The sequence below is a fragment of the Calliphora vicina genome, chromosome 3, assembly GCF_958450345.1.
Source record: "Calliphora vicina chromosome 3, idCalVici1.1, whole genome shotgun sequence".
Taxonomy (NCBI): domain Eukaryota; kingdom Metazoa; phylum Arthropoda; class Insecta; order Diptera; family Calliphoridae; genus Calliphora; species Calliphora vicina.
Window position 1 is genome coordinate 93,598,093 of NC_088782.1, and position 17,550 is coordinate 93,615,642.

Here is a 17,550-nt window from a genome sequence, read left to right on the forward strand (position 1 = left end):
AAAATACAATATAACATAACACTTTATTTTATATTAACGTCACAGTAAACAAACAAAAGGAAGCTGAAATGGCCATGTGGAAGCGAAGATCTAAATATGATCCCATGAAAGCGGCCGCTGAAGATCGTCGCAAAAAAGAGGAAGCCAAACGCGTGGTTCAGACCCAGCAATTAGGTGTTGTGGGAATGCCATCTGAGAGGTAAGTTCTTCTTTTTGTTTATAATCAGTCAGTTCATTTGTTTTATTCCATTCTTGTTTAAATCTCAGGTTAAGGATTTTTCAAAATTGTTTAATATGGTTTTGGGTTAAACTTAAATTTAAGTATTTTTTGAAAAATATTTGGCAAAATGGCAAAAAACATAGAAATAGCTACTTATATTAAAATATCGATCTAGCAAACAATTACTACATTTAGTTTATAAACAAAATATACTTAAATATAATATAAACAATGTAGTTAGTACAGTAGACACATAAGTCAAACTTTTCGCAAAATATGTATTTAAAAATGTCTGTCAATTTTGCACACGAAAAGAAAATCAAAATTGAATATATACTATTTTAAATTCAACTGAAATTAATTATTTGCATTTAAAGCTTGACTTATGTTTCTGCTTTAGAATACACATTTTCTAACACCTTTATCCAAATTTTCTCAATGTCTGTGCTACGAAAAACCTTAACCAGACATTGAAAAAATTAGCGTTAACATGGAAACCAATTTATAAACATTGATTGAACAGGAAATTAATAAATAATTAACTGGGGTTATTTAGTATTTATTTAACCACATCTATGCTGAAAACACGAACTGCAAAAGAACATGTGATAACTAACCCTGAGATTTTTTTTACTTTACTCAAATATATGTTTCTTAAATAGAAAAACTCTAATTAAAAACTGTAGGTACAAAAATATTATATTTTGACATTTATGAAAAAAAATTATTAAATCTTAAATATACATATCGATATGGCTTAATATAAAAAAGCGTAACTAAGTTTTTTTTTTAAATATCAATGAAAATTAAATAACTTCATTAAAACAAAAAACAAAAAATTTTTTCTTATTAAAAATTGCATTAAAAGTTCTTTTGTGTCAAAAATTGTATGGATTTTATTAAGTTTTTTCCTTCTCCTATAAAGTAACAAAAAAATCGAGTTACGCTTTTTTATATTAAGTCATCAATATGGTGGATTTCATGTCAAGTGGACAAACTTTTGAAACCGATGTCTTCCTATTCGATAGTAATTTAGACACAATTTTTCAACAAGATCGGTCAAGAACTCTCAGAGTTAGAGGGGGTCTAAATTTGACATTTTGGACAAACACGTGTTTTCTATCATCCATGTAACTTATTACTTATTGTTCTTAGCAAAATTTGTTTCAAATAGTTTAGATAGCTATTTCTTCAATCTTTCGACAACTTTTTTTTACGTTTATAAAACAAATTATGTATGGACATTTTGTTATAAATTTAAAATTTGTTTATGAATATGGCGGTAGCATATTTCCATTTCTAAAAGATTTGTAATCATATATTTATAAGCGTCATATCAAATCTAATATTCTGTTTGTGGAAGTAGTTAATACTATGTTATATGAATTCCAATTTTACCATTTTTAAAAGATTTAATACCCATAATGTCATTTTCCGTTGTCACTTTAATGACACTTCGTCATTAAAGTTACGATAACGACTAAGTCGAAACAAGTAGGTACACGTTATAAATTATATAATTTCTGCTTGGAAATATTTTCTTTCATTTCCTATTCAAGTGATTTGAGATATATGTATATTTGGCTTAATTTAAATATAATTTTGTGATGTTATAACTTTTTAGAAGGGTTTTGCATCACTGATCAACTCCTTATGCTGCATATTTGCAGCTGAAACTATTGAATTTGAGCGACAGTTTTATTTACAGTAAAAACAGGGCGGTTAGTGCGTAACTCAATCCGAAATCGATAATGTTCGAAATTGTGTGCTAAATACATTTTAATTCCAAACGATTTCCTTTCGAATCGAATTTGGGGCTAACCCCCAGCTTTATTTCTCACTTTTATAATGCGTTAGGGAAATCGAAAAATGCATTTTTTTCAACAAATTTCGAAATTTTTTTCCACACACTATAAAAATATGGTGAAAATGGTACGAAAATATTATATTTTTTAAGATGTTATGATTATGAAAATGGTCAGTATATAAATAAATTTAATATATGTAATTAATCTACAAATTAACACGTTTAACTTTAAAACGAATGCCAGAAAATCAAAAATTATAACACTATTTTCCTTGTGAGTGTTAAAAAAAGTTAACATTTTTTTTCGGTGAAAAATTTTCTTTTTTCAGTAATTCTTTATGTTGCAACATTTAAGGCTTATTTTCCATATATTTTCCTATAGAATTGTATGTAAAACTAGATTTGAAATATGTATATTCAGCTGTTTCAGTGGTTTCAGAAGGAGTTGGGATTTAAAAATAAATTACTCCATTACGAAGTCTAATGTATACCAAAAGGATAGAGGAGTTTGTGATAACTTAAATATTTCTAACCGACTCTTTTTAATTCTAAAGATGGTTTACGGGCACCTATTTGTTTTAAAAAATTAATAGATTATATGATGATATTTTTTATAAATTGCTATTCATTTATATCAGTTTAAAAAAATAATACTATTTTTATATTTATACTTTATTTAATCAAATCTATATTGTATCTAGATTGACAATACTTAAAATTAGATTGCGAGCGAAACGATGATTATTAAGAAAACAAGTTATTAATTTTATTTCGTGGTAAATGTTTTATATATCTTATATTTTTATATTATTTTTTTTTTGTTTTGACTTTTTCTCTTACAAATAAATACCTACTATATATTCAAGCCTCCAAATAAACTAGCAGCACACTACTTAATCATAGATATTTCATTATTGTTCGCTAGATCGAAATAAATAATTAATTTGTACATGTATTAATTATAATAAGGCAGAATTTTCCACATCCATTTGCAATAAGTAGTTTTATAATAGTGTTTTTTATCGTTTAAACTTTATTTTTTAATTACATATATCTCATTTGTTTTATTTAAATTTAAATAATTTATTTATAATTTTTTTTGTATTTTTTATCTGTTTTTCTACACAAAACTACACACTGAGCAACTACAACTACAATTTACATTACACAATTTCTATATATGTTTTTTTTTATATTTTCAACTATTTTTTATATAGACAATCAAGATCTCTATACCGTCGTGGCCAATTATGACTAGAAGGGTTACTTGTAACAGATCTTTAAATATATATACATACAAAGAATAAAACTAAACGATTTAAATATAGAATCAAAAATACGCATCTTTGTTGTGTGTATTTCCTCCATAGATTTAATGTAATCTACTACTACCTACCACTACTCCACTCTATACTAACAACAATTGCAACAACGAACAAAATGATTATAAAACGAAATGAAAAATGCTTTTAAAACGGTGATTGTAACACTAAATATAATTATTGCAACATTCGATTTTAGTGTTTTTTATTAATTAGCCGTATTTATTATTAAATTTAAAAACAAATAACACAATACCATTTAAACGAAATTTTAAATGGTAAATGAAGTGCAATTACGATTATTATGATTTCTCATTTTGACGCCATCTATTATCTATTATCCACCCACTGTTTACTCTCGTACGAATATCAAATAAAAGTAATTATTAATGCCGTTTTCTTTGTTAATTTCTTATTTATTCTTATTTGTTTATGTTTATTTGAATGTTACTACTTACTACTTCTAGTATTATTAATTAAACAAAGTGTGTTGTATTTTCGTTAAAACAAAACTTAATTAGAAATCAACATAACTCTCATTTTCATAATTAAATTAGAACATTTGTAAATTTCATTAAATGAGATCATTTGCAACATCATGTTAAAGTTTATATTTAACGCTTTATTAACGTTTATAAAATAATGTAGAATTATTACTATGTATTTCAATATTGCATCATTTGGACCTTTTTTTAAGTTTCTTTCAATTTAATTCACAAATAGGATATATTACAAATATTTATATTTTCTGTGCCAAATATCACAGAACTAACCATGGTAACCATGATGTTTTAACTGAGAGGACGAAAAATAGTTTATATATTCTGTAAATCGAGTGATTTCAAAACCGACCGATTTTCAAAAACGAATAATTGTACTTTGAAACCATTTGAATTCGTTTTAAAAACGAGTAACGTTTACACTCGGATTGTTCATTAATTGCTGAGGAAGGATCAATAAAAATTAGTTTCCACCAAAAAAATTATTTTCATAAAAAAATAAATATTTTTATACCTTCACCTTGATGGGTATATAAGGGGTAATTTCAAAATTTTTCATTTGGGACCCCATAAAGTGCATATGTTTATACTTTGTATCTTTATTGGTATATATAAGCAAAAAACCACGACTACATCGATTTTTGATCTATATCTGGTTTTCTAAGTTATTATCATAGACGATATGGATACCTAATGATAGACACTTCCAAAGACGTGTACAACGCCATAGAATTTCGGACCGACAATGGGTAAAAATAAACAAATATTTTTTTGTTCAACAGAAATAGTTTTAAATCTTTATCTTAAAGTATACTTTGGTGAAGGGTATAGTTATATATAAAATTGTTAAAATATAAATATAACAATTTCCAGAAGAAGTCCAAACTTTGCATGTGAAATAATAGAATAATTTCTACATTTTAGTTAATCATTAGAGTTGTAAGTCATTGTATTTAATATAAAAAAGGTGTAGATTTGTGAAAATATTTATATAAGTTAAAATGAATTAATAGTTAATAACATTAACAAAGTTAAAATAGAGGGTGCAAGTCATCGGAATGTTGGTCAAAGTCATACACAACACTAACACAGCTGATAAAATAAACTCACATATATATAATATTAAACATATAAAATAATATTTAATAATAGCAATTCAAATAATACATCATTGAAACACTAACTAACCTATTAATTATAAATAACACCATCACTACATATACGACAAGCTTAATTAATCGAACCATTTTAATTCGAATTCAAAGAATTCGACACATGCAGTTAAATCAAGAATTTTTATCTTGTTACATTTTTAAAATTCTGTTTGTGCCTTGTTTTGAATGATTATTTTCCATTTATAACTTCAATTTTGTTTTCGATATTAAAAATTAATAAATAAATTATTTATTTTTTCTTACTTTCTTCAAAACCCAATAAAATTAATAGCGAACGATCTTTGGAACAACAATGGTCAATTGAAGAGACTGGAGATTTTGACGAAGATGATTGTGTTTAAATCAAATTACTACATTATCTATCGCTTAACAAATTTCAGCTAGACGATAAAATTACAAAACAAAAATGTTTATTTGTTTTTATTTTGTATAGAGTCAAACAACGTGATATAGCTTACCTTAACAAACAAAGAACTTTAATTAAATTAATTAAGAATTTACATTTATTGATCAACAAATTAAGAAAAACAACAAACAAACAAACAAAAAAAAAAAAAACATAAAACATACCAAGAAATCATAAGAGTGCGATCGTATGGTTTTATTTTATCATTTATATATTGTTATAAAAAAATAAAAATATGTATTCAAATAACTAATGGAAATTGTCCAACAACTACAACTACTACTAATTATAATTATCAATTAAATAATAGTAATAATATAATGTAATGCAAGCGATTAAGTAGTTCTATATACATTTCTCCATTTAATATTTGTATCTGTATGATGTATGATTATTTTATTTTTTCGAATGAGAATGTACTAACAAATATTGAATATACTACTTATATTTTATATAATTATATTTGATTTTCCAATACAAGTTGTTTTCATATATATTTTATTTATATGAATATACTACAAAACCGCTAAAAAGAACAACTCTACATACATATATTTAGGGTTTCAGTTCAATTCAAAATAAAAAATATTTGCTTTAACTTACATTTGAAACGTTTAGTAATAAATCAAATAAAATTAATTACAATTTATTAAATTATTATTATTATTATATTAGTTGTAGTATATTAAACAACATTGTATGGTTTAATTGATTAATTAATTATAAATTGCCGAAGCAAGTTAAACATGAAAGCAGAAACTATGTTGTGAAATTAAATTTAATTTAGAATTATTATTTTATTTTACATTATAAATATGTATGTGTATATTAAAGAAATATAAAAATCTATTTAATATTAAATATCAAATATAATTGGTACTAATACTCAAAAACACAATAAAAAAATTAATTATCTTAACTCCATATTATATCTAAAAATTAAATTAAAAAAATATAATAAAATAAATTAAACTAAAATTATCATATATGTAATTTCATAAATATGTTAGATATTTGTAAATGTTTGCCTGATGAAACAAACGAAAGAACAATATTGTATACATATGTTAAAATTTAGAAAAAAAAACATGAATTGTTTATTTGTTTTAGTTTCATTTGGAACAATTAAATTAAAACATCATTTAATTAATGACTGAGATTGAAAAGGGATCATTGATATCGATTGTAGTCGAAAAACAAACCGAAATTTGGTATTGATACATATTAAAATTTGAAAAAAATCCATGAATAATATAGGAAACGAATTGTAGAGAATGCTTTTTTTCAAACTATTAGCCGTAGTATTATTAAATTTGGTTGTTTTCAAATTATGAACAATAAATTCTAATATATCATTATTAATTAAAAAATAAAATAAAACTTGTTTTTGAAATTAAATATATCGCAGTGTGTAAGATTGTTTTAATTTTGAAAGTGTAATATTTTGGTATCATGCTTATTGCATAGACAGCGAGCATTTTGCACTGAAAAAAGTCTTTATGATGTGCAGTTACAAAAGTTAATGCCCAAACACATAACAATACTTATGCTTCAACTGTGCAGTTAAATACATGTGTGTATATTCAGAGTAGAACATGTATGATAAACAAGTGTTGCTAACGCACTGTGGTTCCAAATCATAATATAGGTGGACAAAATTATTTGGCGCTCTTTTTATATAGAATTGGTATCTCCGATTCCAAAAAAAAAAATTTTAAAAGATCAATATAAACTTTTTTTCAAGTTACAGTAGGGTCTAGATATATATGTATATAAAAATCGTTAATAAAAAATTAAAAAAATACGTTTTCATGTGTTTCTGAAACAAAATTTTTAAAAAGATATGTATTTACTATATTTCAAGTTACAGTAGGGTCTAGATATATAAAAATCAATAATAAATAAAGAAATATTTCTAAAAATTCCATTCCGTAAAAATTAAAAAAAAAGTATTTCGGCGGGTGCTGGCGGCTACAATTTTTTTACAAAGACATTCCCTAGAAGTTTCTTTAAATGATGTATATAGTCATTGGACGGGCTTCGACGGTATTTTTTTTTGCAAGCTATATAACTTTCTTAGAAAAAAAATATCAGTATATTTGATTCCCAAGTTGAAAGGACTATAACAGGAAAATGGAGAGGCCCATAAATATAAGATATACATTTAATAAAAGCCTATATCAATGTTTATCTATGTTTTGAAGTATGAATTTCTATATGGTAAAACAATTGAGATATACATATCTAATTAAGTAAAGCAGTAAAATATTAAAAAAAATATGATTCAAAATTTGTTGAACTTCTGGCGCTTTTGTCGAGAAAACGAAATGTCCAATTGAAAACCCCATTTGTATTGGAGGAGAGCAGATTGTCAGCTTCCGAAAAAACTTAGTTTTTCCAAATTCTGAAGATACCGATTTTCATAATTTTGTCCACCTAGATTTTGATTTGGAACCACAGTGTAACGGACTGATTATGTTACATTTGTTTCACCATTACGTAGTTGTCAGTTGCATTTGAAGCAAAAGTATTTCACACAACCTCATGTATTCAATGCGAATTACAGACGACAATACTGTGTGTTAATACTTTTTAAAATTAAAAGATCATAAAATCGATTTGGTTTGCAAAAAAATAAATTTCTTGTTTTATTTATTAATTACACTGTGCTCGAATTTGACACTTTTTTTCTGTCAAGCGGTCCACCCGACGGGTTAACTAAATCGAGTACGCTGAATCCAGTGGTGCTGGCCGGTTTTATAGGTTTGCTCTTGTTTTCGAGATACACCGTTATTTCGAAAATGGAAGAGGTTGATAACCATTTTGAAAGATTTTTATTTTTTTCGGTCTTCTGTAACCATTATTTTCTTCTGGACTTTATCACCCCTATCGGCAATAACATGTGAAATTTTGTTCCCATGAAATATCCATTTTCCTCGAAGGGAAAATTGCTATCGGGAATATCACGATGAACTTTGCATTCGCAATAGTTGATTTTGTTCATAACAGCTGTTTATTGTTTACAAAATTCCATTTAAAAATTTCACAACAAAGGGAATTTTTTCACATGAACAAAGTTGATGAACGAAAAAAGTAAAATATTTCATGTGAAATATTGATTCGCGATAGGGGTGTATATAATTTTGATATGATCCGAGATAGAGATAGAGAACTTCTGCTTTTTTCTTTAAAAAAAACGACAGTATTTTGCTTTATTTGGGAAGCATCGTGGATTTATTTTTATTGTTTTCAATATAAAATAAAGAAAATGTTCGTTCGCATTTAGTGAGCCAGGCCCTTAGTTTCTAAATAACATATTTATGATGTTTTGAAGTTGTAACTTATTTTACTAAAACGAAGTGATCGAGTATTTTCGTACTTTATGTACTCTATCAGCCATATTATGAATAAAAAATTCCGCGGGAGTTTGTTCCCCGGGAGTTTTTTCCCATTGAATTTGAATAGGAAAAATGAGAAAAGGGAAAAAAACTCCCGCGGAATTTTTATTCATAATTGGGCTGTATAGGTAACTATTGAAAATTATTTAAGTATAAATGAATTGATTAAAATTGTATTAAACAAAAGTCATATAAAGCATAGCAAGTTAAAATACATTAGCGGTATTCATGATGTAGAGCTCATGGCCTGATAAAAGCGCAAAAGAGCAATTTAAGGTATTTATAGCCGACAATACTGAGTATTAACACTTTTCAAATTTATAATATTATTGAAATCTTTCGGTATTTAATGAAATCGTTTCGAAAAAACATTTATTGTTTACACGATATTATTACACATATTTTATTTCTTTGTTGATTGATATTTTTCTGCAAACTTTATTTTTATTTTATATTTTCTTGACATTTTTGTTTGCCTTTTTTGTATTTATTAATACATACCCGATACATGTGAATATAAAAATTTTTTGAATTGTTTTAAACAAATTTTGAATACCGACCTAAATCAAAAAAAAAATCATTTGTATTTTTTGAAAATCTATACAAATTTTGTTAGACGATGAAATTGTATTATGATACTTGAGTTTTTAACAAATATTAATACTCAGTATTGCCGTCTATAAATACCTTGACGGACTGATTATGTTACATTTGTTTCACCATTGCGTAGTTGTCAGTTGCATTTGAAACAAAAGTATTTAACGCAACCTCATGTATTCAATGCGAATTACAGACGACAATACTGTGTGTTAATACTTTTTAAAATTAAAAGATCTTTGCTCTTGTTTTCTAGGTACACCGTTATTTCGAAAATGGAGGAGGTTGATAACCATTTTGAAAGATTTTTATTTTTTTCAGTCTTCTGTAACCATTATGAAAGATTTTTATTTTCTCGGTATTTTGTCTTCCATAGCGATTTTAAAGCAGAAGAAAATTTTCTTATGGACTTTATAGAACTTTAAAGAAAACTTCGACTTTTTTCTTAAAAAAACATGACATGTTTTGCTTTATTTGTAAAGCATCGTGACTTTAAATTATCGAAACTCTGTAATTTTGTAACCGATTTTTACTAATATTAAATAAACTATTTTAAATTTAGTTTCTAAATAACATATTTATGATGATTTGAAGTTGTAACTTATTTGACTAAAACGAAGTGATCGAGTATTTTCGTACTTTATGGACTCTATAGGTAACTACATGGTAGAACCAACCAGGTACAATTATTAGGGAGAGTTTTCAATATTTACCCCTACAACGTCAAATGACGCATTTACTCTCATCACTTTTTATTTTGTTTTCGCAATGTTTTGCACGTTATATTAAAACTAACACATATTTATTTGTAAAAAATTTAATTTCAATTGAATATTTCACGAAAAAAAGTAAATACACAAAAATTTGTTTAATTAATTTATTTTTGTCTTAGACATCTCGTTTTGTTTTTTTCTAATTTTCTTTTGTTTGACGTTATAGGGAATGTATAATTGAGAATGTACTTTCTAATAATTGTACCTTGCTTGTTCTGCCATGGGTAACTATTGAAAATTATTTAAGTATAAATGAATTGATTAAAATTGTATTAAACAATTTAAAATACAGGGGGGTTATTATGTAATTCGTTTCGAAAAGAAATTCATTCGAATTTGTATGCGTTTTACATTGTATTTCGAAAGAGTTTCGTTTCGAATCGAATTACATAATAACCCCCCAGAATAATAAACAATATTATTTAATGCCAAACTTATCCATGTGTATCTTTAGTTTTGGAAAAGGAAAACATTTAGTTAGCAAATCTGCTAACATATTATTTGTGAGCAAATATTTTTAATTAATTACATTATTTTCAAAACATTCACGAATAAATTTTCAATGTGTTTAGTTCTAGATGAATATGCATTGGTTTATTATCACAATGCAGATTCATCGTTTGAGTTAGGATTTGGAGAAATTTAATTTTCTAATCTTTTTAGCTATATTGCTTCTTGTATAGCGACTACCATTGACAAATACTCCGCTTCAGTTGTGGATAAGGCTACAGTTTTCTGACGCTTAGTGTACCAAGACATAGCACCAGATTGAAGAGTAAATAGTAAATAGGTACCCTGTTGTTGAACGCCTTTCTTCAATATCACTTGCCCAATCTGCATCGCAATAACCAGTCAGTTCATCATCACCTTTAGTGTATATAAGACCTTTATCTTGAGATATTACACGTTTGACAGCTTCCCAATGTGCCTTTCATGGATTTGACATATATTTAGTGAAAAGAGAGTAATTCTGTTTAATTTTTTCATCGACAAATTGTATGTTCGAAATCGCCAATTTTTTATTACTTAAAATTTTTGATCTAAAAAAGTAGCCAAAAATGTCCAAAACTACCTAAATACATTGAGCTGAAAATTTATCATAACATGTTTTATTAAAACAATAATCTTATGAATCCCACTTTTAGAGCCATTATTACAACTCCTCATATATATCAGATATGTCTCATAGTGTTACTTGTTACTGTTTTTTAAGGGGGCGAAATAAATAAATCTCATTTTCCCAAAAATTTGAAATGTGCGAAAAAGTACCTTTTGTTCTGCGGCTCCTCATATATATCAGATATGTCTCATAGTGGTTCATTATTATTTCGAAGACATACCCTGAAATTATACAATGAAATGATTATTAAGGGCCATTATTACAACTGGCTAAAAGTTCGAAATATGAAAAGTTAACTTTAAGTAATAGGAAGAGGTACCTTAAAGTTAACTTTTACTATTTCGAACTTTTATCCAGTTGTAATAATGGCCCTTAATAATCATTTCATTGTATAATTTCAGGGTATGTCTTCGAAATAATAATGAACCACTATGAGACATATCTGATATATATGAGGAGCCGCAGAACAAAAGGTACTTTTTCGCACATTTCAAATTTTTGGGAAAATGAGATTTATTTATTTCGCCCCCTTAAAAAACAGTAACAAGTAACAAGTTTCTTACTTATCAATAGATATATCTACTGCCATAAGTCACCACATTAAATGTTAAGGATGTTTAATATAAAACCATTTTAATATCGGAAAAAGAACCTTTTGTTAAAAAAATAAAGAAAAAAAGTACGTTTTGTTAAAAACAAAATTAAAAATTACGTTTTATATGCGGTTTTTTTTACGATAATATTTTAAATGACACATTGAAATTATTTTTTTTTTTATTTAGAACCAATTTACTAAAAAAAATTTGCTGACGTGATTGTTTCTAGAAGATTTCAACCCAAATATTATAAAAATACCAAAAAACCAATTATTGAAAATTTATAATTTATCATACACTAGCGGAAACCAAATTTGTTTATTTGTTGAAAATAAGGAAATTTTATTTTTTACTATACTGAAAAAGGGAATCTGTTTGTTAATCATTTGAAGCAAGTATTTACCCCGAACACATCAAATGAAACTATTGAGTTTTCAACTGTTCTACCCTTAAGTTTTGAGATTCGAGAGATCGAAAAGGCTATTGTTGATTTAAACTCCAAGAAAGCTACCCCGGATTGCAATAAAAATAATTATTTTTATTTTGGACACCTAAGCTGGGAAAAGATCACACAAAAGTAGATTCTATTGTCTATTATATCCAAGCTATTTGAGAAGATACTCGTGAACAAGTTGTACCCTATGTTAGTGGAAAACAATTGTGTTCCGAATCATCAATTTGAATTTAGAAGAAAACACAGTACTATCGACAAACCCATAGAATTGTAAATGCTGTAAGAAAAGCGTTTGAAGAAAAAAATATTGTTCTGCCCTCTTTATCGACGTTTCTCAAGCGTTTGATAGAGTATGGGGTATAATATACAAATTGATTCAAAATTTACACACATTTGTTATTTTTCATTCCAAATTATTGTTTTATACCTTGTTAGAAAAATAATTTTCTCCAGAAGCTTAGGTTTTATTGCAAATGTTTAAAAATAGGGAATTTTTTAAGACATCCATTATTTACACAATTACCATTTATTACACAATTACAATTATTTACACAATTTTACAACTTTCAATCGATTTCCGGCACGTGTTCTAGTTATCCGATTGTACTTAAATTTTGCAGTAGTTAGTTTTAGCTGCTAATGAACAAAATAAGACCCATCCAAAGCAAATCTATATTTTAAGGGCATGTCTAATGCGCACCCATTGAAGAACGCAAAAATGAAATATATTGGACATTGCACATAGGGGCAGCTATATGCTGACTTATGGCGATAAATGAGAAAATGCGTTTTACAAAACAAATTATATGTCATTGGAAAGATGACACTTTTCTACATATAGTTTGTTCAGAACATTTTTTTTCAAAGCTTTGGTTTAAGAGTAGCAGCAGGCCAAACGTAATAAAAAAATACTACATTTAATATCTATTAAAAATGGAATATTAAGGTGTATATTATTAAAATATCTTATTATTTATTGAATAAAATGTTTTTTTTGTATTAACCCTTTCGCTACAAGTTTTAACTGGAGGTGTTAATAGATGTTTTAAGTATATCGTATGGTTGGTATTGATATCAATATTGACTGATATTAATATTAAGGTCCTACGTGTCCTGGTTTATCCGTTATACCAAATTAAATTTTTAGTCCTGGAAGCTTATCCTGAAGCCCCCAGAAGATTTTACATAAATTTGCTGAACAAAGTTTATACCTAAAATGTAATGGTTTCTTATGCTATAGGAAAACAGCACATTAGTTTTGGTCATACGAGCAATATGACTCCTAAATGTAAGACTTCTTATGACAGTTAATATAGATATTAGGGTATTCATTCGCCTAATGATCGTTCGATTAATCGAATAATTTCTTACGAATAATTATTCGAACAATTTAAAAATGGCCATTTTTCAATAACGTATAATTCGAAAAATTTTATGTAGAATAATCCAATTAAACGAATAAATGTTCACATATATTTAAATTGCTTAAAATTTTTCATAATTCCAAATTTAAAGAAGTAATAAAGAATCACAAAAATTTTAATGTTTCTGAAATTCGACAAATAACTAAAGACAAAGGGACTTTCTATCACTGTAGATGAGTGTTCCGATAGCTCCTTCTACAAATATATAAATATTACTGCAAGCAGTTACAATTCTAAAAACAAATCTTTAAAAATTTTTAACTTAGGACTTGAACTAATGAAAATAAAAGGTACGGAATAAAATATTTGTTATTTAGCTGGCGAAATATTAGAAGAATCGCAATAACTTAGATTAAAGTGGAGTTGAATGTGATGGAGAATGTGATTTTGAAACGGTCGTCGAATGTGATATTAAGGATGGCATTTATAATGATTACATTGAAATAGATGAAGGCCATGATCTTAAAATATATGTATATAAGTGATATTATTAACCGCGTACGTAAGTGTTGCAAAATTTTTAATAAATCGAATGATAAACACATGATATCAAACTTTGGACAGATTATATGTATAATTCCTTAAGACAACTTGATTAAGCAAAGATTCGGAACCCTGATAGAACTTGAGGGTATAGTATAATTTGTTATAAATAATTTAGATAAAGTGAAAAATTCATTTACTAATGAATTAGTTACTCTTTTTTAAACCAGAATTAATGAACGACATAAAAAAGTTCCTAATACGTTTATATTGTACTTGAATTTAGGATCATGTCCAACTAGCTCACATTTTTTAAAGCATAGCTCCAAAACGGAAACTAAGGGGGTTTGCTAGTCAATTGTTTTGTAGATTGTTCGGGAGTTAATCTGATCAGAATATTTCTGATGAAAATTTAATGATGTACTTTGTTTTCGAGTGTTTTTTAACATTATCAATACTTGAATTGTTAACTTTAACGTTATTTTTTGTTTTTCTTTAACAATAAAATATTAAAAAACCGACATCAAAACTTCATTCATTACTTTTTTAAAAAAAATTTAATTATTCGAATAATTTTAAACGTATGATCGAATTATTCGAACATGTTAAAATCTCTTATTCGAATTATTCGTTTTATTCGAACAAGAGATGAAATATTGAAAATAAGGACTTCAGGAAGTTATTTAGAAAATTTTAATTTTGTGGAGGACCTGCAAGGTACCGAAAGGGACCTGCAAGAATCCGAAAGGGATCTGGTACCGTTGGGTCAGCATCAGCCAAAAGATAAAAAAAACTCATAGATTTTTGTTTACATTTTATTAATTATTGATTAGTTTTGTAACTTTTATAAAATTTTCTATTAACAGTATATTGTATGGTATTTTACGAAACAGTATTTTTTGTCATTACAACATAAATTAACACCACAATGAGAACATGAAATAATTCACCGTTATTCTGGGTAAGCGAGTTTGCCAATAGACAAAAAATATATTGTTACAAAGATGATAGTGTACTTCAAAGTATTTTTGGGCAAAAAGGGTCAAAATATGCTTTGTTTTCATTTTGTAAGCTTATTATTGTTATGGTACTTATAAGTACCGTCGGTCGACAAAGGGTTAATAAGTAAATCTAAAATTATACATGTAACCAAGGTGCGGATTTTATTTTTTTTCCTTTTTTATATTAAAACTTTCTGTTTGGAGGGGATTCTTCTTTTTTGCCTCCCTGGATCCGCGGCTGATGGGCTACACATCCGAGTAAAAATTACACACAATGTTAATTATACATAAAGTGGTAACACAGGCATACCCCCTCATATTTTTGGTGATGGGTATAAAAAAAGAAGTATAAATTTATTTAACATGTTTTCTTAATGATAAATAGTTTTATAATTGCTATTTGCAGTAATATTTACGGTAACAGCTTCTGTATAGTAGAACTCATTTTCTTTTAAGGAATTCAAAATCACAAAATAAGAAAAAAATAAAGTTTTTGACTAATTACTCGAGTAATTAACTTTTCGTAATCAACACAGAGACACACTTTCTCGTGAAAATGATCACAGTCTTCTGTTCATCCAACCACAACATTCAATAATGCCGGCATATAATTATGATTTAATAGGGTCGAAAATGTATGTTAAAGGATTTATGAACAATTAACGTTTGCTTTTCAAGAACAGGTAGCAAAATAGGTCTCCTAAAAATAGAAAAGGGTAGAAAATTAATAAAGAAAGTACTGGAAGCAAATGATATACAAAAGTTTAAGGCTTATTTATGTACATTATTGAAAACATATTATACGGTAGCGAGCATAAAATATGCAACGCTATGCAATGTGATTTTCAACAGCACTGATTTTGATTAATTATAAAAAATTGCTAATCAGTGCTGCTGAAAATCACATTTCATAGCGTTGCATTTTTTATTTTAGTTTCTCTATTTTGAAAGACATAAATAACATTCCAAAATATAAAGGTAAAACACAATTTTCTTGAAATTTAAGCGATTTTTTATTCTTAACACATCCAGAGCGTTTTGTAGGATCAAAAAGTAGTAATTCAACCTGTAAAATCCGTTGGTATGAATTTCTCTGTTTTAAATTTAAAATCAAAGTATCAAGTCTTCAATATTACATTGTATACATATGTATATGTATCACGATTTCAGAAGTGATTAAGGGCTTCTGCGAATATAAATTATTGATATTTTAAAAGAAAAATGTTTTTGCTCATTTACTTAGTGTAGGGTATTATATGGTCGCTCTTTACCGAACATAATTTCTTACTTGTTTATGTATATATTAGACCTTTTTTTTTTTTGGAAATTTTGGAACTAAAGTTGAAAATTTTGTAAAATTTTTGACTGATTCTTAAAATTTTTGCATTCAAATTTTCACGAGCTTCTCTGTCCACACAATTTGATATATAAATAAACTCAATTCTAGAGCTGTAAATGAATCATTAATTTTTTAATTAATTCGCGAATCATTCTCACAAAAAAATGAATTTGGTAAAAATTAATTGCAATTCGTTTCAATTCAAATGAATTTGTAGAATTCGTTTCTAATTCAAATGAATTTGTCAAAGTGAATTGCAATTCATTTGAATTGATTTTGAATAATTTCAAATGAATTAGAATAAAGAATTAGCAATTCATTTTCAACTCATTTAAATTGATTGAAATTTAAATTTTGTCATTTTGTTATTCAACTCATTTTTTATGTAAAAGACAGCAAGCATTGATTATTTGTGGAAGATATTTTTATTTTTTTGAAAAATGTAACATAAATATTAGCAAAAAGTTTGTAGTTGGGTGGTTGGGCTTCTTGAAAATTAAATGCTGAACGACAAAACATTTCAGCGTATTTCAAAATAAAAACACCATCAAATCCAGGACAAGGCTTTTCAATTTTTTTTGCTGAATATTTTCATTTTGGTAGGAGAAATTTTTCATTCCCCCTAGAGATCTTGAATTTGATTGATTGCAACTCATTTTTGATTTCATTCACTTGAATTGCTAATTATTTTTTCTAATTCATTTGAATTAATTCAATAATTGGAAACGAATTGCAACTCATTTTTACAAATTCAATTGATTTGGAAATTAATTGAAATTCATTTTAGTTATCGTTTGAATTGATTCAAATTTCATTCAATTCATTTTTGTTGTAAAATGAATTAATGTAAAATTTTGTTAATTCATAACGAATTAAAATCAGAAAAGAATGATTCATTTACATCTCTGCTCAATTCACCAAATAAACCAGTTTAT

The 17,550-nt window shown here is 26.5% G+C and overlaps 1 protein-coding gene across 16 annotated transcripts in view; it reads left to right on the forward strand.

Moving 5' to 3' along the window:
• The window catches only part of LOC135954394 (uncharacterized), a 29,431-nt gene extending 22,603 nt beyond the window's left edge, over nt 1-6,828 (forward strand). For 15 of the 16 annotated variants that reach the window (XM_065504550.1, XM_065504559.1, XM_065504548.1 and 12 more), the window contains 2 exons: nt 46-199; nt 5,296-6,828. In XM_065504550.1, coding sequence (XP_065360622.1) covers nt 46-199; nt 5,296-5,365 — 224 coding nt within the window. In that variant the 3' untranslated portion in view covers nt 5,366-6,828. Of the gene's footprint in view, nt 1-45; nt 200-3,244; nt 3,729-5,295 lie in introns of all 16 variants that reach the window. The other variant, XR_010576254.1, reaches the window with a different exon arrangement.
• The last annotated feature ends 10,722 nt before the right edge of the window (nt 6,829-17,550 follow it).